The sequence below is a fragment of the Ictidomys tridecemlineatus genome, chromosome 1 (genome assembly GCF_052094955.1).
Source record: "Ictidomys tridecemlineatus isolate mIctTri1 chromosome 1, mIctTri1.hap1, whole genome shotgun sequence".
Lineage (NCBI taxonomy): Eukaryota > Metazoa > Chordata > Mammalia > Rodentia > Sciuridae > Ictidomys > Ictidomys tridecemlineatus.
Window position 1 is genome coordinate 250,223,779 of NC_135477.1, and position 23,959 is coordinate 250,247,737.

The following is a 23,959-nucleotide window of genomic DNA, read 5'->3' on the forward strand; positions in this document are numbered from 1 at the left end:
CATATTCGTTTTTGGAAAGAAACTGAACACATATTGTAAAAATGTATTAGCTCTTTCAGGCCAAAGGGAAACAATTTGATAGATGACTTCTCCAGGGCTGGAGGCCTGGAAGTGGAGTGAAATGAGGAGAAATAGAACCCTGAGCTCTCAGCTTCATTGTATTGTGAGTGGAAAACATTAAATGGTGCCTTTGTCTTCATTTCAGTCTTTGCTCTCTTCTGCAAAAATTGGAAGCAGGGGCCGAGAAGGAAGAGGAGATAAAAAGAAATGAATTAAAAGGGGAATTGTCAGAGTTTTGAGCTGGTTCTTTTGCTTTTCAAGCTGTTTGATAAACTACCTGGTTCTTTTTCTACTCTAGTTTACCAAATCACCTGACCCACGACCTCAGTCAGGTCCCATGAGCAGGATACACTGATTGAGAAGTGCTGCTATCCAGGCCATGGCTAGCAAAGATGATGTACTCACTGAGCACCTGCTTCACCTCAAAGCACAGTGCCCAGCCTGGGACAGGGTCCCTTCCTAATTCTTAAGAAGCAGCCCTCCTGATGGGTTTTACTTGAAGCCTGAGAAAGTCCAAGTACACATCTCAGCATTCACCCCACTGCCATGTGGCAAAGTGAAGTCACCATGCCAAAGCCAGACCTGATTCAAGGTATTGGCTTTTAGGTATTTCTTTTAAGTTGTGGTCAAATACATGTATCATAAAATTTCCCATTTAATCATCCAAGTGTACAATTCAATGGAATTAATTATACTTATGTGACAAACCATCACCAACTAGTAACGTTTCCAAAATGTTTTATTCACCCTAAATAGTACGTCACCAGAACCATTAAGCAAAAACTGCTCACTCCTCTCTCCCCAACCTCAGGTCGCCTGCATCTGTTTTCTGTGTCTATGAACCTGCCTATTACAGGTAACTCAGATGAGTGGAATCACACAGGGCTCTCCTGTTGTGCCAGGCCACTTAGCATAATGCCTTCATTGTTGTTTCATACACCATCACTTCCTCGCTTTCTATGCTGAATACTATTCGACCGTGTGCTTATAATACTTTCGTCTATTTGTTTGTCTGCTGATGGACACTTGGAGAGCTTCCATCCTTTAATTATCATGAATAGCACTGTAATAAGAGGATGCTGGTTTTTTACTACAAAGGGTTGTTAACTTCTGAACTTCTAGTGCATGTTTCCAGTTGAAATCAAATCTTGAGTGCTATGGCTGGAGCAGATGAAAAATGTACACAGAGTTCTTCCAGGAGAGAAATAGGACAGCCCTACTGCTGAGGCAGCAACTCCTCCAGGGCCATTTAAAACTCTACTGCTGCCCAGGGTGGACAGAGAGCTAGGGGTTGAGAGGAATGGAATGTAAGCAAATGATTCCACAAAGCATTGTGTTACCTCCAAGCAGGGCAGTGCTGCTGGTCACGAGGAGTCCAGAACAGCCAAAGAGCAAATGTCACAGGGCTTGGGCAGAGCATTAGGGTCCAAACACACACCTGATGCAAAGCTCTACTCTTCAATGACTGGCACTGAATGGCCAAGGAATACCTGGGGGTTTCCCCTTTGTCACCTGTGTGGAGACTCTCCACTGTCACTGTAGGAAAGTCAAGAGCTACAGCTTCCAGTGAGATAGCAATGAAGAACTGTCCCATCTGAAATCACATAAGCAGAACCATCACTTGGTGTGTCGAATGGTGGCATCACATGGGTTAAATGGTGGCATTAAAAGCACATGACCCCAAAGTAAGCACTGTGCTTGGCATATTAGGGACATTTTGTATACACATGTCAAATGACCCCAGGAATAAATCGGAAATCGACTTCTAATGTGCAATAGTTCTGGTCCCACAGTGCTTCCTGATGTGCACTATGCCTTCCCTGCAGGCACCATTCAAATCTATGCTATCCCAACAGAGTCTTTACACAAAGGCTACATGCAGAGGCTGCAAAGAGAACTTCCAAAATGTACAGATTCCCAGGGGTGACAGGCCATACAGTCCTCTGTATTAGTTTACTAAAGATGCTGTAATAAACTGCCACTTACTGAATGGCTTAAAATAACCAAAAAAAAAAAATGGTTATCTTACAGTTATGAAAACTAAAAGTTTGAAATCTAGGAGCCAACAGGACCAGCTCCCTCCAGGGGCCCAAGAGGGATTGTCGCTGGCCTCTCTCCCAGCCACTGGTGGTTCCTGGCAACCCTTGGCACCCCTAGGCTTGTGGTAGCATAACACCAATCTCGGCCTCCATCAACATGAGTCTGTCTTCTCTCTGTGGGTCTTTGGTCCTTTTCTTATAAGGACACCAGTGATATTGGACTAGGGTCACCCTACCTGTTGTATCTTCATCTTAACTAATTACATCGACAACAACTTCATTTCCAAATAAGGCCATATTCTGATGTTCCACGAAGAACAGCAGAGGGGTGGAGAGGACACCATTCAAACCAGTAAGTATTCCAACACCACTTTCTACAGAATTCAGCAGAGAGCATTAAAATCCATCCTGAGACTCTTCTATGAGTATCTGCTCAAGTTTCATTGGATGGTGGCATTATTGGGGGGTGGAAAAGAAAGATTAGCAAGTAAGACTTAATGTATCATGGAACACAAGGAGTCTGAGAGTCCCCCCACTCGTGAAAAAGCAAGTACTTGGCACACAAGCACACATGGTTTCATGCTGAAAAGAGAAGACAATATGTCAGTATGGGCATCAGGGCTGAGTCTGCTCTCCCCAAAGTACACACACACCTAAGGGCCTGTAGGCAACGTTAAAGGAGTTAACACAGATGCCTGCTGACACAGAGACAGACACTGCTGCTGCTGACAGATGGTGCCTCACAGCTGGGTTTCTGAACAGAATAACGAAAGGATCAAAACCACGGACAGGCTAAAGAATAGGTACATTAACTCAAGAATTTCCATTGTAACATGAGTCACTCAAAAGTCATTCTCATGCTAAAAGCAACATCATTACAATTTGTGCCAGCATTTAAATCACCCTCCCCAAGGTTCTGAAGGATTTCTGTGACCCAAAGATCATGAGAAGACTGTTTTGCTGCATCTAGACATGTGAGGAGAGGCCAGCCTTCTTCCTGAGGCTCATGCCATTTCAGCATGGTCGGCAAACCCTGTGCAGAACTCTGAAGCCCTGTGCTCCTTTCCTGGCATCAGGTGCCGCTGCAATCAACAATCCTGTAACTGCCACTTCCAGTTCACTCGTTATTCCATTCAGTATCCCATGGCACACACAATTCCATGACCAAGAGTCTGGTCCTGGAGGGTTTTCCTGCAGGACTTTGAAGGTAGGAAAAAAGTAGACAAAACCACCATCACCTTTTAACAGAGTGGAGTGAAGCAACAGGTGGCATTTCCCTTTGGGCCTTTGGGTTTCCTGTGGCTCAGTCCTGGGGATTTGGTCAGTTACAGACCAGTGCATCTTATTGGCACTTACTGATTTCAGGGTTTTATACAAAGTGTTTGCACATGCATTTATAGTAATTATCACTGATGACTAACCTAAGTCAGTGCAAATTCTGAATAAGAAATCCATTAAATAGCTTCTGTTCTCCTCCTTTCAGTCACAGCAGCGATCCTACCACCAGTGAAAGGGGAAAAGGGACTTCATATTCAAGATCTTTATCTTATTCAATGCAAAACAATCCTAGGATCTCATTATGTGTTCCATCTTACCTTGTCTACTTGCTAAAGAATCAGGGGCAAAAGTCTCTTGTCGAGATCCTATATAAGGAAACTTAAAAAGATTCCAACAGCCCTGCGTGGTAGAGGGTTGGACAAACAAGTTTTCCTTGTTCAGAGAAGATACTGGAACCAAATACACTTGGATGGAGAGAACGGATCCTGTATTCAAATCCTCACCGGCCTCTGACTAGCTGGCAAGCCCCAAAGAAGTCCTTGGGTACTTCTTGACTTCATCTTCACCTCTGATGGGAGACAGCAAGATAAGACAAGGGTCTTCTTTGTCTCCAAATAAGTATCCCTGTTTTCTATCTGCCAAGCCCCTGAAGAATTATCATTCTCCTCCCACAACTCTTCCCTCTCCTTGGAGTAGGGGCTTTTTCCTTAGGGCCATGGTGAGAAGTTGCCTTTCTATTCTATGTGGCAGCTCTTCTCTCTTCTGCTTGGGAGCATCTCTGAGCACAGGGCGATAGATAGAGGGTAAATGGCAGCATCCGAGCACCTCATGAATTGCTAGACTGCTCTGACTTCCAGAGCTGGAAGGAGGCAGGGCCAAAGAGTACCATGAGCACAGCGATAGCCCCAATCTCTGAAACCACTCCATCCCCCGGCTTGGTGCCTTAATGGTGGGGAGACTGATCTCATCTGTTTCACCAGGGAACTCTGCCTGTCCTAAGCCCATTAACAGAGACCCATCCTCACTGCCCAGCATTATTTTAAAGTGAGTCTTCCCCTCCTGCTTTCTCTTTTGCACTTGCTCATTTGCCTTTCACCTCCCACCATGTAGAGCACATAAAAATGGCTCTCACATAGCCATGCCCTTAGATTTCCCAGCTTCCAGAATCATAAGGAAAAAAAAAAAGTTTATTTATTTACTTATAAATAACCCAGTCTATGACATTCTGTTATAGCACCAGAAAACGGACTAAGACAAAAGAATTCACTTCATCTTTGATGAAGATGGAGATGGCAACTTAGAGAGAAAGAAAACAGGTAAGGAATCAGTGAGACATTAACGGTACAAGGCAACTTACTACTGGATTCCTCAGTTATATGAATCAGTAAAGGACAAAGAGTCCTCTGTCTGATGCACCTGGGCAAGTATGCTGGAATGGCAGCAATTTTGTGATAACTAAAATTATAAATTGAGTTTAAGAAAAAAATGTCATCCTTTTTTCTATGTGAAAGGGACACTTTCTAACTTAGAGACTGACTCTATGAAAAGCTGAATATATATAAAATCATAATTATAACAGTGATGAACAGTAATGTTTTCACTAAACAAAACAAGTTAAAACAGAAGCAGTATACTTGGCCACACGATAAATCCAATAAGGCTTCCAGACCCTGGGAGATAGTTTAATTTGCTCTAGGCAAAGGACAGATGACTTGGTATGTCTTTCTTCTTTTAAAAATTTTAATTCAGCTTCCATCTATAATCTATGTTGTATTTTTGAAAGCTTTAGGCAGTTAAAAAAAAAATTCCTCCCTAAATTTCGCATTTAGAGCCCTTTTATCATATAAATGGTGATCATAACCTAAGTTAAGGTTTACAGGAGCTAGTGAAGAGAAAGGTCTGCCTTCTATAAAAGAAAATACGTTAAGCAAAATCAATCTTGCCCGAAACTTGAATCATTCTTGAATATAGCAATTTGGGAGCTAAGCTCTTCTCTCTTCTGGAAATACAATAGTTTTGCCTTTTGACCAAAATAGATCAAACTCTCCAGGGATAGATAGCTGTTGTTTCTTTTCTCATTCACTTTCCTAAAGTGCTGATTCTTGGTTGGATAACCATAAAAATTCTTTCCCCAAACTGTTTCAGCACAAAGGTATCACTTCATCGATAAAGGTGTCAGGAACATTCTCCCATCCACACCAAGGATGAACGGGAACCACGGATTTACAATTTCAATCTTCATGCTAAAGCCTGTCTCTACTCTAGTCCATCTTCCTTTACCTCCTTATGAAATGTACTGTCCTCATCTGAAAAAAAGCAAACTGCACTCGATGGATGTATTGTGTGGGACCCAGGTAGAAATTCTAGAGCATATTTATGTTATGAGTGTGTTCATAAAGACTTTGTTGGAATGGAATTTATAGGCCTTTAACTCGTTTAAATAGGAAGGAAGAATTTCAGGCATGTGAGATGGTATTTTTTTTCCTCAATATGATACTATCTAGGGAGATGTTTTCAAATATATGGCTTGGGACAGGCAGAATAATATCACTGGCCTCAAGATTTATATATCTTTTATAAAAATGAGATGGAATCAAAAACTTTGGCATGTTTCCTCTCTTGCCCTTCTCACCCTAACACATGAGAGATAGAGACAGGAGAGTGCAGAGTTCTGTGTGCTTTTTTCTATTCTCTTTTCTCTCTGCAACACAGTCACATTTGTGACCCATGGTCATGAAAAGGTGTGGGTATGAGGGCTTTCTCACCACCAAGCAGCCAGCGAGCGACTGATGCTGGGACAGACTCTCCAGTTGGGTATCCCATATTCCACTCTACCTGAACAGAGCATCAGATCCCACTGGTTGAGGGCTCAGCTTGAGACTCCCTTACTTCTGACACCCACTGGCTACAAACTGGGTCCTCATGGTCTTCTCCTTGGATTTGATTAAATTTGCAAGGATGATTCATAGAATTTGAGCACACACTATGTTTACTGGTTTATTATCAAGGCTAGCACAAAGAACGGAGATAAGAGATGCATAGGGCAAGGCTATGTGGGAAGGGGTGAGAGTCTTCCATACTAGCATGGAGAATGCCATCCTCCAGAAACTTCCATGTGTTTGCCTAGCTAGAAGCTCCCAGAGCTCTATTGGAATGGGACTGTGTAGAGGCTTCAATACACACCATGATTGATTCATCCTGGTGGTCACCACCTCCGTCCTCAGCACCTCTCCTGTCTGAAGACATGGATGGGTGAGGCTGAAAGTTATCACTCTCTGATCACATGGTTGGCTCCTCTGCTAACCAGGCCCCACCTTGTGGCTGCCCAGGAACTGCTGCCACCAATCACCTTGTTAGTATACAAAGGACACTTGTCACTCTTGAGACTTACGGGGGGCTTCAGGAACTCTGTATCGGGAAACCAGATGAAGACCAAATACACATTCCAAAATACCATATCCCTCCTTCTTCATCTTTCCAAGATGTCCCCAACCCCAAAACCCACCTCATCAGATCATGTCACCAGCCCTGTTTACAGTCCCCAACAGTTTCCTACTGTGTTTGGTGTGGGCCTGGATGCTTTCTGTGACCCAGAGACGGTGGTAAGCAGCTGCCTCCCTCCCCTGAGATCTGCCCCTGTGGCCGGCAGAGAAGGGCTCCCTCCATCCAGATCACAGCTCTCCACAGCACCAGGGGCTGTGGACACGAGGTGATAAACCAGGTCATGGTCATTGTGTTAACATGGTCTCTATGATTTTAATTTATCCAAATTATGAAACTAACAAGTTTTTAAAATACAAAAATGAAATAAAAAACAGAAAAATAATATGGACTGATGAGACAAATAATGATTGGTGAAGAGCCTAAATGTCAAGCACTTAATGGAGATGCCATTGGTAGTACATGAAGTTCACTAAAAAAAACCCAAAAAACGATTTATTGCTAAGTTGAAATGTAGCTGATATTAAGGGGGAAATAGGCAAGTTCGAATAGATGAGAAAAATCAAGTAGTAAAATGTGATATATATATATATATATATATATAATAAAAAGTAGAATATTACTCAGCCATAAGAAGACTGACTTTATGATATTTGCCAGAAAAAGGTTGGATCTGAAGACTATCATGTTAAGTGAAATAAGATAATTCCAAAAAAGTAAAGGTCAAATATTCTCTCTGATATACAGATGCTAACACACAACTAAGGGGTTTACAGGGGAAGAACAGAAGTTGAGTGGATTAGACAATGGGGGATGAAGGGAAGGGAGAGGGGATAGGAATAGGAAAACCCGTGGAATGAATCAGACACAATTTCCCTATGTACATCTATGAATACACCATAGTGAATCTCCATGTTTGTATACATATGTCAAAATATACTCTACTGTCATGTATATCTAAAAAGAATGAAATTAAAAAAAATAAGTGGGGGAGGGGACTGCTGAACACCATCCCTGTCCCATTGGTATCACACAAAGAAGTCAGTGTGACACCAAGAGGAAAGATATACCAATAGAACAGAATTGAGACCCAGAGATGACCATCTGTAAATGGCTGAGGTAAAATGGTGTTGGAGAAGATAATGCTAAGTGAAGTTAGCCAATCCCAAAAAAACAGATGCGAAATGTTTTCTCTGATATAAGGGGGGTGACTTATAGTAGGGTAGGGAGGGAGAGCATGGGAGGAATAGAGGAATTATATATAGGAAAGAGGGGTGGGAGGGAAAGGGAAGGGGAAGGGGAATAGCAAGGGTGGGGAAATGTGATGGTCATCATTATACAAAAAAACATGCCTGAAGATTTGAATTTAGTGTCAACATACCTTATATACAAAGAGATATGAAAAATTGTAGTATGTATGTGTATTAAGAATTGTAATGCACAACAAGAGTACATGTATAAGGGCGTAATTTGGCATGAACAAACTTTATATACAGAGTTATGAAAAATTGTGCTGCATATGGGTAATAATGGGTGTAATGCATTCCACTATTGTCATGTAATTAAAAAATAAAGGAGACTAAAAAAAATGTACCACCACAAATCAGTAGAGAGAGAAGATCTAATCACCAGTGCTTGGAAAGGTACATATTGAGTTGAGAAGAAGATCATATTCTCTTCTTACTCAAAAATAAAACAAACTTAAAGTAAATGCAAAAGAAACCTGAAGTAAATATTTTCCAAGTGTCTAGACGGCAGAAGTTTTTATTAACATAAAACTAAGGGGGAAAAGTTTGAAGAAAACGATCAAAGGGATCAACTATATAAAATTTTGCATTTCCAAATGTCACAAACCAGCAACAAATACAAGTGAAATCAAGTAACTCATTAAGGAGGGCAAAATAAGGAACAAACGCCTTTACTGTCAAAGAACTCATGGGATTGAGTCAAAACCACTAAGACTGAGATATCAGTGAGGACCAGACAACAATGGGCACATCTCTAAAGAACACAAGGATGGAATTGGAATCGGAACACATACTTGGCAAAACGCTAATGAAGAGGTGAACAAGGCGAAAGGGTAACACAGCTTACCCATTTACAAGGCTTGTGTTTTAATGGGAATACCCCTTGCACTGGAGGAAGGATTAACGGATGCCAGGACTTTAGCGTAGTCTGGCAGTAGGCACATCAAAAGTCTTGCACATTCATCCAGAAATCCCATTCCCCATCAAGTTAACAAGGGCAGTGCTCTACTTTCTCACCTAAGGCATTCTTGAACTTGCCTTTGAAAGCAACCACATGCAAGTCAAGCAGTTGACCATGCCTGAGGGAGCAGGAATGGCTACATAATCTGTGGACCCTTGTGTGAAGCAAAAATGTGGCACTCCTGTTAAAAGGATTTAAGAGTTTCAAGGCAGCAGCAGGGCATTAAAACAAGCATGGGGACTTTCTGAATACAGGGTAGACACCCAGAAGCACCTCTGCTGGGCAGTGTTCTGCATCCAGATTGCTGTTGGAGTCCAGAGTCCATTGTTACTCCTGTCCATGCAGCCTCTGCCCTCCTGTTCCTGTGTGCTGAATGGAAGTGTGTGAATCCAGCACGCTGAGAGGGCTGCTAAGGGGAAGAGTCCATCACACTGGGGGAAAGGGAAAGCTGATCCCAGAGATTCTGTCCCAAGTGGACACTGGCACCAAGGCCTGGACATTTGATACATCAGCTCCATACACTTTCATCTCTGCATGGAACTTAGTCAGCATCTGAATCAGGAGCCCTGATTCCTACCCCACTTTACCTCCCATCCCACCAGCCTCCTCCCCAGGCTGCAACACATGGTGGACAGCTGATCTCACAGGCTTGTGCTCATGCCCAGCGCAGCCCTCTCCTGCCTCCGAGTGGAAAGGGAGACAGACTAGCAGAGGGAGGACTCCTTCCTGAAGCCTGATTTCTTGCAGTCTCTAAAATCAAGAAGAACCATCTGAAGTGGCTGATCGAGCTGGCTTCACCCCTCAGAGATCTTGTTTATTTGTTCCTGAATAAATCCAGCCTATGGGTGGTTTAGAAATAGCAACACCTGGTAGAGAAAGTGTGCTTTGAAAGTTTATATTCGCTTTATTTTAATGATTGAAAGCCATATGAAAAATAGAAAGAGGGAAATTAATAACTATCCACTGAAAATAAGAAAACTATACATACACTTTGTATCACTCAGAAATAACTTCAACCATGACTGTCTCTCAGGTATTTTGACGGTAAGCCCTAGCCCAGTTTGGGCAAAACAGCTGAAACATTCTGATTTAGCCTACTACCTGCTGCAGAGACAAAGAGCCCTTAATCTTACAGATGAGAGTGCTGCACTTTTATCTCAACACTGTACTTGAACAAATGAGCTACCTAATAGATTCCATTTTTTCTTCTGGGATGCAAGAGGCTAGGACTGAGGTTTCCCCTAAACTCTGGCTGAAGCCAACTCCTACTGAGCATGCTCTGCAATCTTATTCCACCAAACCCTCACAGCCATCCATAAGCTAGGACTGAGTTACATCCTCCTTGTTCTCACTGGAAACCTAAGGTGTGCATTGTCTAGCCTTCCAGAACATTGCAAACGAAACTACCAAGTACCTGGACCCTTCGCCACCACCTTCCTCCTCCTTTCCGATCTTACTACAGTCTCCAGGAAGAGTCTAGATGCTGCAAAGAGTGCTCTGAGGTTTGACTCCTTTGTCACTCACCACCTGGTTGACCTTGGGAAGAAATTCTCCCCCTCAATGTCCCTATTTATAAAATACAGTCCCAGAGTAGTTGATAGGTTTGTGAATTAACACATAAAACCACTCAGTTTGATTTTTAGCCCATACTATATGCTCAGTAAATGTTACCTAGTAATACTTTCCAAGAGTATGGATTAATCCACCTGTATTATGCTTTAAAATTGACTTTCTAGCTCATCACTTTAACCCAAACAACTGATTCTGAATTTTAATAATCAGACGAATGAATTTAGACCAGGTCCTTCATTCCAGGTGGTTCTTTATCGCAATAGGATCTGATCTTCCTTAAATTCCCCAAACTCACCACATGCAGCTCTGCTTTGTACCCCTATTCTAACACTTCTCCCTTCTCCTAAATCCAACTCTAATTCATTTCAACTCCACAACTTTCTCCAGATCTCAGAGACCCTTCCCCACTTGGAATGCTGGTACCCATTTAGAGCCATTTGGCACTTAAAACAATAGTAATAACCACAACTGACATTTATAGCCCTCTTGAGAACATACCAATTTGTTTTTATGTATAATTTCTCACTGCTTTGGCATTCCTATCTTCTTACAAGCCCGGGATCACAGGCTTACCACACTGCAGTTAGCAAAAAGACTGTGCTGTGGAGCCCCGGGAGACTGCTTATTGCCGATGGTGGACGGTGACCATGCTCTAGATATTGGGAGATGCAAACAAGAAAAGCACAGTAAACCTCTTTTCATACACAAGCATAGTGATAAAGACTGGCCAGACTTCTGTATCACCAGACACAGATACACAAACAAGCACAGTAAAGAAACTGAGGTTAGCAATGAAATAAACACAAAAAAAAAAATGAGGAGAGAAAGAGTATTTCCGTTGCAATCAAGAACATTTGCAAGATGCAAAGAAGAGAGTTGGTTCTGGCATTTTTATCAGCAATGGATGAAATATAGTATCCCTAGTACAGGTGATTATGGGAAAGGTCAGATTACATTTCTTAAAACCTGAATTTGAGAACATTCCTGAAGCTATCTGTGTGTCTGCATTTTGGACCATCTTCTTTGTAGCAGGTCTTTCTTGAGGTTCCCTGAGGCCCATCTTTCCCAATCCATACCAGCCACTTCCTTCCTTGCATGACCTGGGGATAACAACTCATATTCCTGCTCCTACCCAGGAATTATATGCATCAGAAATTCAGACTGTCTGGTGAGTGGTTAATGGGTGCTTCTAGCTTTCATACAAAATACACCTTTCTCACCACCCAGAAAAGAGTAGAAACACCATTTCAAAGAGTAGTTAAATTTATTGGCTTAGACCGCCCAAGATCAGAATAGATACACTTTTAACCTTTTCAACTGTTTACTTTCCAAATGCCTTACCAAATTCTTGACCTCTTTGACCTACCATATGTCCTCCCTCCACATACTATCAAAAGCTTGGACAACCAAGACATTAAACCTTCTGTTTGGCCTTCTCAGCCTCATTCAAAAGAAAAATATTTTACTTTTCATTGCATGGTGTAGAGGTGTGGAAGCAAAGGCCTCAAACACTCCCTAATTAGTATGACCCTGATCAACTCCAGGTCTACTAGCCCATCAATAAATAAATATTCAGTGTGCAATGTACATAGAACATTTTGTGCAGTGGAGAAAGTAATGTAGCCTCTGGGAAGATCTGAGTAAGCTGAATCTTTTTATATTGAACCATAAGAATTCCCCATTTTTTTTTTAAGGTCAGAAAAGGTCCAGATCAACAATGTCACATGGCTCAATCTAATTGTCAACATTTTTGGAGGGTTACACTCTATGGCCAGTGTTCAGTATGAAAATAACTAAGCTTCACTGGACAGTGTCCAACATCTAGTCATATATACTGAATTCTCAGTAGTGCATAGTGTCATGGTGAGTTACCAGTGAACATACTCAGAAAAATAACAGAGTCAGCAGAAAGAGAAAATTCACCAACTTTTAAGAAAAAGGATGGCAAATATTTGTCATCCTGATGAAACAAGAACAACAGCAACCAAACCTGTACATTTTTATGTCCCTCTCTTTCTTACATTATTGAACTTGTATGCCAAACTCGTGGGAAAATGAGTTCACTAACATCAAACCTAAATCTTTGCACCAGAAAACTTATTAAGAATCCCACACTGAGTAGAGAAATACCAAGGCCTGCTTATTTCTAAAGAGGCAAGTGGAAGAAGAATCTGGCAAAGCAAGAGCGAAGAGTGAATGCCCACCAGCTGTACCAGAGCAGCTCCTGGGGCCTGCAGCGGGTCAGTCCTCCGGTTAAAGACGCGAATGCTTTCTGAGTTCTGTTTCTCTATAAGGACAATGGCCTTCCTGCCTCTCCTTAAATGCTTCCCAGTATTCAACCAAATGCAGCTCATGTGGGCTCACATTCCCCTTGTGTTTGAACGGAATCTGTCCTTCATCAGCACCCTTTTTATTTTTCATTTTCAAATGCAAACAAAATTTTAGGTGAAAGATAAATTCTGAGTAAGCATAAAATCAGATGGAAACTTCTCCAAATAATGGAAATCTCTCACTAATAAAATATCTTTTCACTCTACAAGCTTGTCAAGTGGAAATTTCAGTTTTTCCATTTATACAGGAAAAAAAAAAAACTAAGAGCCTGGACTAGATGTGTAGACAAGAATCCTCCTCTCTGATGATAGAGATCTTCAAATCAATTTCTATAAGATACACACAGGTGTAAAGGACAGAACACTCCTATGAAGCTTTCTGAGGTACTCACACTTTAAGTGGGAGCCTTAAATGGCTTACTCTTTTGGATGGTAGGTATTCTAAACGTAGCAGGTGAGAACATCTGTGGGTGTGTCAGACGGTGTACTTGACACAGTATGCCTACTCTCAATTAATCATCACAACAAACTTGGGAACTAAGATTATTTTCCCCATTTTCAAGGTAAGAGGATTGGAGCCAGAAGTTTAATTTGCCCAGGGTCACCAGTCAAATGCACTCCTGGTTCCATTACGCTATGCCACCATAAATTAAATGAGTGGTGATCAAGTTTAGGGGTGGAGAATATTAAATTGGGGCAGAAGATGGGCAGGCAGAAGAACTAAATTACAGTTTTAGATTTTTCTCTCTAGAAGATTTAAGTTCTCTGAGCTCCATTTCCTCCAAGGATGGACACGGTAGATATTGGTTGTGCATTTTTTCATCCAAAGATGCCTTCATCGTGGCAATCTTCATGATGACCCTCCTACCACAGTAGGTGGATGGCCAAAGATGGAGCCACCTTATTTCTAACAAATGTAAGACTCAGCATAAGATCTGAGGCTGAGGGACTGATGTCATTGAGCTGCTATTGCTACCAAGTGAAAGAGAAAAACGGAAGCTAGTGTTTGCAGAGTCAAGCTTTGGTCTAGCCCTAGGCTTTCCACTTGCCCTCCTCCTCCTCCTCTGTGCTAGCTCTTAAAAATAAAAATTGTTTCCAATTTGTAAGGTGAAATTTCTGCATTAATACCTAGCCCCAGGATCTGTAAAATTCTCTAGTCTTAATGGAGAGCTGCCATAATTGGCTACTATTTATGGGCAAAAGATTTCTGTAATCATTGCTGTCTGGAGAGAGGCTGAGTCCCCAGAAAACGAGATTTGCAGTTTTGAAATAGCAAGGGAATAACAAGGCAAGCTGTGGTCCTTGGGATCTAAAATTCATTGTACACACAATTAAAAATCTGCCATTCTTATGGAGAATTTTTCTTGCTATAAAGACAGAAGGAAAAAAGAAGCAGAAAAAAAATAACCTAACAATTAGTTGTATTGTTAACTAGAAGCATTTCCCTAATCAAATCTATGTAATTCTTAATTTAGTCCATACTATTGATCTGGTCTCTAGAACTGAAAACCTAACAGTGGCACTGTTTCTGTTCTCAAGACACTTATAGTCTGGAGGAGGGGCTAATCTGCTAAGAGCAATTGTCTCTATAAGCACATGAGCAAAGGCAAGGTGTTCCGTGTTCACAGCAGGTCCAACTAGCTCAAACTTGGCTGGTGGCAGTAAGGTGATCTAGAAAATTAAGTAATGGTGAGGGTGCATCCCAAGGGCAATGGAGGGACCAGAAACAGAAGGGAGCACTAAGCACCCAGTAACCACAAACATTAACTGGGGCTAGAGAAGATGGATGGAGGGAGGGAAGGAGGTGCTCATGAAACTGCAATACTTGCAGGTCATGGTAGAGAACTCAGACTATATCCAGAGAGCTACGAGGAAACTTGGAATGGGTTATCAAGCAGACCAGCATGTCAAATTGCAGGAGGTCAGATTTAGCTCAGAGAAGGGGTTGGAGAGGGTAAAACTGGAGGCAGCAAGACTAGATAGAAAACTGTCATTGGAGGTAGCCATGGTTACTGAAGGAATACACTTCAGATACTAGTATAGTGGAAACACCAGAAATTTATAATAAGACAGAGGAGGAAGGAATAGAAGTCCCAGGTGGCATCTAGAATGATTTTTTCAAGTGTTCAGAGATTTTATGAAACATTGACCAGCTTGTCATGTATGGGCAATTTGAAATGAGAGGTCCTCCGTGTATCATGCCTACTCCCAAAGGCCGCAGAAGACAAACTCCAGTCCCTACTGTCTATGCTTATCTTGCTCTCTCACTCTCCTTGCCCCTAATTCTCAAACTCTTCTTTTCTTCTGTACCTTTCAGATCAGGCCCAGAACTCAATAGCCCTCTTCTTCTACTCCTTTGTTCAAACATATCTAACACTGTTAACTCTCAAGATCAATGATATCTTTAGACAGATTGAAAAAAAAGAAAAAGACTATTCTTTGAAGAAACATAATAGAGACTTGGGATAGTAAATGAAGCACCAATTTTTATTGTTTTTTAAAATACAGAAGATAAAGTTGATGCCAAGAATTCATGGTAACATTCATTAGCTGCAGAGCAGATGGAGAAGCCACTGAACATGTGGCTCCACAGTGTCCACAGCTGCTGTCTCAATCTCATGTGCACATCATCGCCTTCGATGACAACATTGAGGCTGGGCTGGCGGAGACCACGGCTGGCTTGGTAAACTAACCGAGGAGAAAATAAAAATAGCTAGTCAGGCCACACATGGGCCTGACCACTATCCCGCAAGGCACCTCTCTTTCAGGCTTCTTAAAGGATGGTTTCCTTTTCATTTAAAAAATTAATAGCAAAATCATTTATCTAGCAATTTTTTTTTATCCTAGAGATAGAATCCAAAGCCGTGTGCATGCTAAGTTCTACCACATATTAAGCACAATCCAATAAACAGCACAGGGTGCCTCTGACTTCATCCACAGCATCCTGACAGAGGCAAACTTCTTACTGGCTGCTTCCATCAGAAATGCGGACTTTCTTTGCCTTGTATATTCACTCCTAATTCTCACTGAGCCTATGCTGTGGATGATTTTATTAGTTAAAACAAGAAGTTCCCTGAAATTTCTTAGGAAAGGAATTGATTTGGTCCAGACTATTTTACTGATTTCCATTTGAGGAAAACCAATCAGCATTATCAAAAGAAATATAAAAAATGAGTAAATGAGTTTTCAAAACAAGAGTCTAAAAATCTTCAAGGTTTGAACAAAGGCAGTCCCAATGGTGTCCACGCTTTCAAAAGCGTACATTTTAGTAATGGTTTGGGTAGAAACAAGACATTTACAAAGGTCAAGAACACGCCACAGCTGGGAAGAAAGCTGAATAGATGTATCTCAGTGACACACAACCTGTACTAAAGAAAGATCTCAACAGGACCTTGGCCTTGAGTCGAGTTCTGGCGTGTGATGACCCGTCATTGATTTACACATCAGTACCTTCAAATGTGTAGTAAAATCAGCCTAAAGTAGTTTTTAAAGTGATGACTTATTTGGGGAATAACACTTTAAAAACGTGGCCATTCAGTTCTGACAGTAAATAAATCACACAGCAGCCTCTGCAATCTACCAACACTGAGTAATAAATCTTTGAATTCAGCTTCACGCTAGACATAATGCTGTAAAATAAAAGGCTAGTTTTAACTCAGTGACCTCGGTTTTGCCTCTGCTGGACAGTAAATCTGATGCAAAATGAGCAAATATGGGTGGCTGCGTTTCAACCTGGCATAACAGTGAGGCTTTGTCAAGGATCCCAGAATTTAGAGTTTTTAGAAACCAAAAAAAAAAAAAAAAAACTAAAAAACAAAAACATATGCTAAACAGCTGGGGCTGGGAAAATTAAAGGATGGTTAGGAAGAGCTTTCACCTTAGCTAGGAAAATATTCTACACTTAGTGACTTTTTCTTTTATTTGTTCTACTCAAAGAATTCTTCCTAATCTCTAAATTAATATCTCTAAAGGCATGTGCCAGGTAAATAAGGATATATTCACTCATTCTTTCATTCAATTAATGTTAAAAAAAAAAGTGCTTTTATCCCTTACTAGTTCTGGAACCTGAGAAAGTTATGCAACTTCATTGGACCTCAGTTTCTTCATCCTTAAAACAGGGACAACGTAGCTGAGAGGATGCTTGAGCCCTGACCAAGCATACCCTGCACCAGACACTGTGTTAAAAAAGAGGATGCACAAGAGTGAACAAACTGAGCCAGACCCCAGCCTCGGAGCAAGCAGAACACACAGTAACAAAACAAAATAAATAAATGCAGAATTTAAAAACCTACCAAGTGCCCAGAGGAAATGCATGGGGTACTTCTGAATAAAAGGGAGGCTTCTTCAGATGGAAAGCTCATGGAAGGCTTTGCTGAATGAGCTGGGAACCTCTGGGTTGCAATCTGGGGGATGGAAGTAGTCAGCCATGTACAGAGAAGAGGCAACGAGCTCATTCCAGGCCAAAGATTTGGAATACGTGACCTTGAAATTAGCCTGGTGTGTTCCAGGAATGCAGAGATGTAGAGATGGGGCAAATCACACAGGACCGAAAAGAATAATAAAGAGTTTGGCATTAGTCCATATGGATTAGGAAGTCACTGGATGGCTTTCCAGCAGAATGACAGATTTTTGTTCTGAAGATGATGTTGGCTGCTGGGTGCTGGATGGTCCAGTGAGATTCAGAATGAAAACACCAGAGAGACCTCTGAAGCCCTTCTCCCGGTGGTGATGAGCACTTGGCAGAGGCAGTGATAGTGGAGAGAAGCAGATCGAATGTGAGATGGCTCCCAAGGGCCCATGACACATCGGTCTTGGCAGTCAGTCTCTTCTCAGGTACAAATATTAACAAGATTAATGACTAAAAACAATTTTTTTTTAAAAAAAGTCCCATTTTATTGAAGTTCTTCAGACATCTCTCTTCATAAAAGCCAGTGGCCAGTGAATTTTTTGAAGTGTGTTTAACCAAGAAGGCTTGCAGCCATGAGTTGATTTAACAGTACATGAAACTTCTATGTGTGAGTTTAAATGGGGAGCTGTGAGAACCAGTTACTGTGCCCAGTAAAGTCAAGACACCCAATGGTACTTGATAGGTAGGCTGCAGACCATTCTTCATTGTTCTCAATCTGGGTCAAATTCTAAATAGGTTTTTGGAACGTAGGCTGGAGATGGGGTGTTGAGCAGGACTAGTCAGGGATGCTTCTCCACCAGAGCCACCTGGTCAACTGCCACAGGGAACAGCCTTGTTTTTCACCTTCTACCAAGTGGTCACCATGGGGAATACTTCATGTGCTTCCCTTTGAGCCCATGGCTTCATTCTTTGGAAAAGAAAGGGAAGGAGGAGAGTAGCGGGAGGGGGAGAGAAAGAAAAAGAGAAGGGAGAAGAGGGAGGGAGGTAAGGCATGATTTGTCATCACCCAGAAGTGCTAATGCTGGCTCCCAAACCTCAAGCTCTGATTCCCTCATCAATCTTAATACCCCCCAGATTCTGTGTAGAACAAACATGGAAAGAAAAGAAAGTTCTTAGCCAAATATTGGAGTCCAGCTTGGAAAAATGAGCTTTGCAATGACAGCACATATTTTTAAGAGCTTATTGGGATCTGACTAAGGAGACTGGCTCCAGGCCTTGCAGTTTCACATATTTTCTTGATTCCTAAATTAATCATTTTTAGATCATCCACCTTAAAATAAGCCAAAGGGAAGCTTCCTCCAGGAATAGCCACTCATTGGCACTTCACAATTAAAAGCAAGATCACATATGTGCAACTAACCTTGAATAAGAATTTGATTTAGATTTAATAGAATGTGTGCTCATGTATAACGCCTACCAATGGGTCTGAAAAGAAATATTTAATATGATACAATTCCGGCATAAAACTTAATCAGTTTTAACACCTCTGCAGGATTTGTGAGGCCTGGCTTAGCAAATTGATGCAGTTAGTTAGTGGTATCTGAGCCTTTTTGATAGATGAAAAGTGAGCCAAAATTTTCCTCTTCCTATCAGCATATCTTTGGCATACAATCATGTTCTCCTCCATTAGTAACACCCTGAAGAAAAATGAGACTGAAAATTGAGCTCATGCTATCACAGTTATAGTATGGTGAGTTGGCTAACAATGACAATTGGTATTTTTGAAGATTCATTTTTCATTTTAACCATTTTATTCTCTTTGCTTTACAAAATATCGTGCAGGTGTCTGAAGAGGACAAATCTGTGTGAGCAGGTGGCTCCTCTTATCTCTGTAAAAAAAAAAATTGCTATCCTTCTGTTTCATTATTTCTGCACCTTGTTTTTCTTATGTCTCACCTACTTGGTCTCATCTCTCCCTAAAGGCATGGGCAATGAGTAGGTGTGTTACATGCAGCCTCATGGCCTGATCCCAGCACAATTTTCTGAGTGTATATTTCCTTTTATTCAATGCACATTATAAGTGTCTCTTTCCAAACAGGATGTGTTGGAGGTGGTCAGGCACATAGCAGCCCTTCATCTCAAATGCACTGTTGACCCAGGCATACTTTAAACTCAGGAGAATAGGGGGCAGTAATTATAAATTTAACCAGCCTGCTGGCCATCCTTAGCAAGAAGAGTGAAGCAGGAAGCATCATAGTACCAGACCTTAAACTATACTATAGAGCAATAATAACAAAAATGGCATGGTATTGGCACCAAAATAGAAACATAGACCAATGGTACAAAACGGAAGACATAGAGACAAACCCACATAAATAGTCAAACCACCAAAAGCATTTACTGGAGAAAAGACAGCCTATTCAACAAATAGTGCTGGGAAAATAAATAAATTTGATAGTTTTCATTATCCTATAGCAGGATGGCTGAAAGGGATTCCAACCAGAATCTCTTCTACTCCTAAGCTAACAATGCCACGAAACCAGTTTGTACTAGCGACAGATGGGTTGCTGTCTTTCCCAAGAAATTCTTTCCTCAAGGCATTGGACATACTCCATGGAGCCCAATTTTCAGTCTGGATTTTCCAATCAAATTATCCAAGACAAAAACAGGATCCTCTAATGATCATTCTACCCTCTTCTCTGCCCCTAGAAAACCAAGAGACCAGGAAGTTCACTTCTTCAGGTTAAGAAACAGCACCTGGATCTACTGAAGCTGCCACAGAATACACGAACCAGGAAGAAAGCTGCAAGAGCCAGTGGCATCAGGCAAGTTGAGCTGAGCTGCTGCTGGTGGTTCCTGTGCTCCAACCAGCTACTCCTGGACACATGGACCCCTGGGACTATGTTGGTATGTCTGGTCCCAGAGTCAGAATAAGAATAATCCAAATTTGGGGCTGGGGATGTAGCTCAGTGGTAGAGTGCTTGCCTAGCATGTATGAGGCCCTGGGTTCAATCCTTAGTACCACCAAAAAGAAAAGAAAAAACAAAAAAAGAAAAAGAGTTATCTGAATTTAACTGAGGGTTGAAGATCAAAAGCGTAAACCTTGTCACAAATCTCTTCGGGATTTCCCAGGGTGGACTTTAACCCAGCCCATCTCATTATGTCTCAACACATACTCAGGCACCATCTAATACCCAAACAAGAGTAGTAGGAAGACGACCCCTCCATTCATTTACTTATTGGGCCTTAAGAAACAGCTCCTTAATGTCATCCATGAGGCCAATGGTGGGGAGACTCTTAGGATCAAAATCAGGCAGAGTTCCTGATAAGGTAAAATCTCCAGCAGACTGGGGAGTGTAGGAATGAGCCAAATTACCCCAGTAATAAATGCATACTTTATAACAGTATATAACTGTATATAATAAATGTGTAATTCATAGAGAAGAAATGTAGTTCTGTGAAATTAGAAGCGAAGACCAAAGGAGGAAAGAAGGAAGGAAGAGAGGGAGGGAGGGATGAAGGAAGGAAGGGAGCCCTACCTATCCTGGAAATCAGGGAAGCTTGCCATTACTGATTACGAGGTAAGCTGAAGGCCAGAGAGGAGTTTAGGTGTGGGAAGAATGTTAGATGGAACAGGATGTGTTCAGGAGCTCATGAAAGCTTACGAGCCAGGACAGGTAGAAAACACTAACAAAATGTAGGCCAGAGGAAGAGCCTGGGAGACTTGTAAGCACAATAAGGACTTTGTCCCCTAAATTCTGAGAAATACCCAAGCTTTTAAAAATATACCCAAGGTATATGCAACTTTAGTCTAAGATAAGATTGGAATTCCTTTTTCCCCGCTTTGGCAGGGCTAGGAATTGAACATGGGTCCTTGCACATGCTAGGCAAGACCGAGACACCCCCAAGCCAGGAGTGGAATTTCAACTCAATATGAGGTGACTTACAACACCAAAGTCTGAGGGTCTTCCAGCTCCGTGGGATAGGCTGTTGAGTCTGCCATTTCAACGCTGGGAGAAACTTCCATAACAAGGACAAAAGGGCTCTAAAAGTTGTCAAATATTGGCACATTTTAACTCTATTCCTTGGGCTCTGGTGGACCCTCAACAACTATTTTCTATTTCGAGCATGGCATGCAGGACACATGGGAAAGGACAAACAGAGGGTCAGGCAGGTCAGCAAAGCAGGGCCAGGACTGGGGCAGAACTAGCCAATGCGGGGGGCCATGGAGGGAGCAGGGAGACAATGGAATGAGGGTAGGAAATTGCTGCTAGTCATTTCAATTGGGTCTCATGCACTCTCAAGCTCATGCTAAAGGGTTAATGTGGAATAAGTTAATTTATAAACATTATATAATAAAACTGATTAATAAATATGCTGATAAAGGGGTTGCTGATCTGATCATTAAAAATGACATGTGAGCAGGGAACAGTGTTACATGCCTGTAATCCCAGTGGCTCGGGAGGCTGAGGCAGGAGGATCGTGAGTTTAAGGTTAGCCTCAGCAACTTAGTGAGGCCCTGGGCAACTCAGCAAGATCCTGATTCTAAATAAAGTATTAAAGAGGGCTGGGATGTTGCTCAGTGGTTAAGCACCTCTGGGTTCAATCCCTCGTATCAAAAAAAAAAAAAACAATATTTGATATGCCTAATGTAAAACTCACTGGTCTTCAAGGTAGACTGGATCCATATATTGAACTAACCTCCAAAGTGACTTCTGAGGACTTTTCAAATATAATGCGTTTTCAAGTGTGACCTTGGTTACATGTGAGCTCTATTCACCAGCTAGTGTCATTTATCTCTGGGAGCTGGAACTATTCAACCATGATTAGTGGTTGGCATAGCTCTAAATCCTGGATCAGTAGTGACACCTCTGCTCAGCTGGGGAGCTGAGCTGGGGACCTCAGGATTCCCACACCCTGTCTGCTCCATCTCCTTCCTGGCTTGCATCTCAATGTATGGCTGCACCCATAAGCCTTGCTATGACAATCTTTAGGCCAAGATGCTGCCCACCTGAACAACTGAGATAGACCCTGAGCAGCCAGGAGGTCTCACTGTAGAAGAGCTGGTGAGATTCTTCAGGGTTATCACACCCCCTGCTGTACAAGCACCTCCACCACTCCTTGACTTAGAGCTGATTTTCACATCTCCTTTGATATTCTCTTCCAAGCAGGCTTGGCCTGGGAACCTGCCTGTCACAGAGGAAATAAGGATTTAAATGCTGCAAGACCTGTTTGAAAACTAAAACTCTTTTTCAGTAATTATAAAAGCACACGTGGCAGACCACACACTGTCCCTTTTCCCCAAACCCTCTAGCCCTTGCTCTATCAGGAGATAGAGCCTTAATCTCCTCCCCTTGAATCTACGCAAGCTTTGACTCACTTTTAACCAACATCCTAAGCTGTGTGTGTCAGCTCTTCATCACTGTCATCAAAATACTCAACAAGAACAACTTAGAGGAGGAAAAGTTTCCAATACTTTCAGAGGTCTTAGTCCATGGTCTGCAAAGTCCATGGCTCTGGGACCAATGTGAGGCAAAACATCATGGCAGAAAGGCATGGTGGAGTAAAGTTCATGGCCATTAAGAAGCAGAGAGCAACAGAGGAAGGGGCTAGGGACAGATATAGTCCAAGGGAATGTCCCCAGTGACCTACTTCCTCCAACTAGGTCCCACCTTCAGCAGTCCTGCAGCTATCAATGATTAATCCAGCAAACAGATTAATCTACAGGCAAGTTTGGGGCACTCATTGTTGCTTTCAAGCCCCATCTCTGTATCTTGCTTCCAACACATGAGCTTCTGGGGACTTTCCAGATCCAAACCATAACTGGCTGTAACAAAATGCCTGACTTAAATGGGTGACTTAAATGACATTCATTTATTTTTCAAAGTTCTGGAGGGATGTAGTCAGAGATCAGAGCACCAGCGTAGACAGGTTCTCATGAGCGCTCTCTTCCTGGTTTAGTCCTGGTTTAGAGAGGGCTACCTTTATGCTTTATCTTTACCTGGCAGAGAGAGAGAGAGAGAGAGAGACATGAGCTTTTTTTATCTCTTTGTCATTTGAAAAGAACACTAATCCTGTTGTGGCAATTCTACCCTCAGCACTTCACCCAATCATAACCACCCCAAAGTATCACCTGCTCACACCAGCACATTGGGGGTTATAATGTTGATGCATGAATTGGAAGAGACACACATATTCAGTGTTTAGCAACCAATAAAATACTCAGGACCGACACTGCATGACCTCTGAGGTTAGACCACAGAAGTCAATGCTGCTTCCACTTGGCCAATGATGGAAACCACTCTGGAAAACCTCGTCTGCTGTGTATGCAGATCAAATGCCCTGGGGCTGCCATTCTGGATGGAAGCCCAAACTAGCCCACATGGAGAGGACTGAGACCCCATGGAGGGAGGCAGGGGGAAAGCGAAGCTGTTGGAGGAAAGAGAATAAGAATGCACTGGTCCCACTGAGCTGCTCCAGCTCTGGTACTTTAGATATTTCACACCTCTGTTCATTGATGGGCCCCAGAATCATTCCACCAAGACCTCCCCAAATTCCTGCCCAGAAGAGATCATAAGACAGTATGTGTTTCTCAAGGCACTATGCTTGAAGGTGATTTGTTACGCAGCCACAGTAACTAAACACACTGCAACACAAAAAATACGACCAGAACTGCCTTATTT

At 42.0% G+C, this 23,959-nt stretch overlaps 1 protein-coding gene across 2 annotated transcripts in view; it reads right to left on the reverse strand.

Annotated features, from left to right (window-relative positions):
- Positions 1-23,959, reverse strand: part of Fbxl7 (F-box and leucine rich repeat protein 7) — a 372,044-nt gene that overhangs the window by 276,800 nt on the left and 71,285 nt on the right. The window contains exons 2-3 of one of the 2 annotated variants that reach the window (XM_021734203.3): positions 22,288-22,466; positions 17,221-18,243 (exon numbers count right to left, since the gene is read on the reverse strand). The exons of the other annotated variant lie outside the window; for it this stretch is intronic. Coding sequence (XP_021589878.1) covers positions 17,221-17,242 — 22 coding nt within the window. The 5' untranslated portion in view covers positions 17,243-18,243; positions 22,288-22,466. The remainder of the gene's footprint in view (positions 1-17,220; positions 18,244-22,287; positions 22,467-23,959) is intronic. 2 annotated transcript variants of the gene reach the window in all.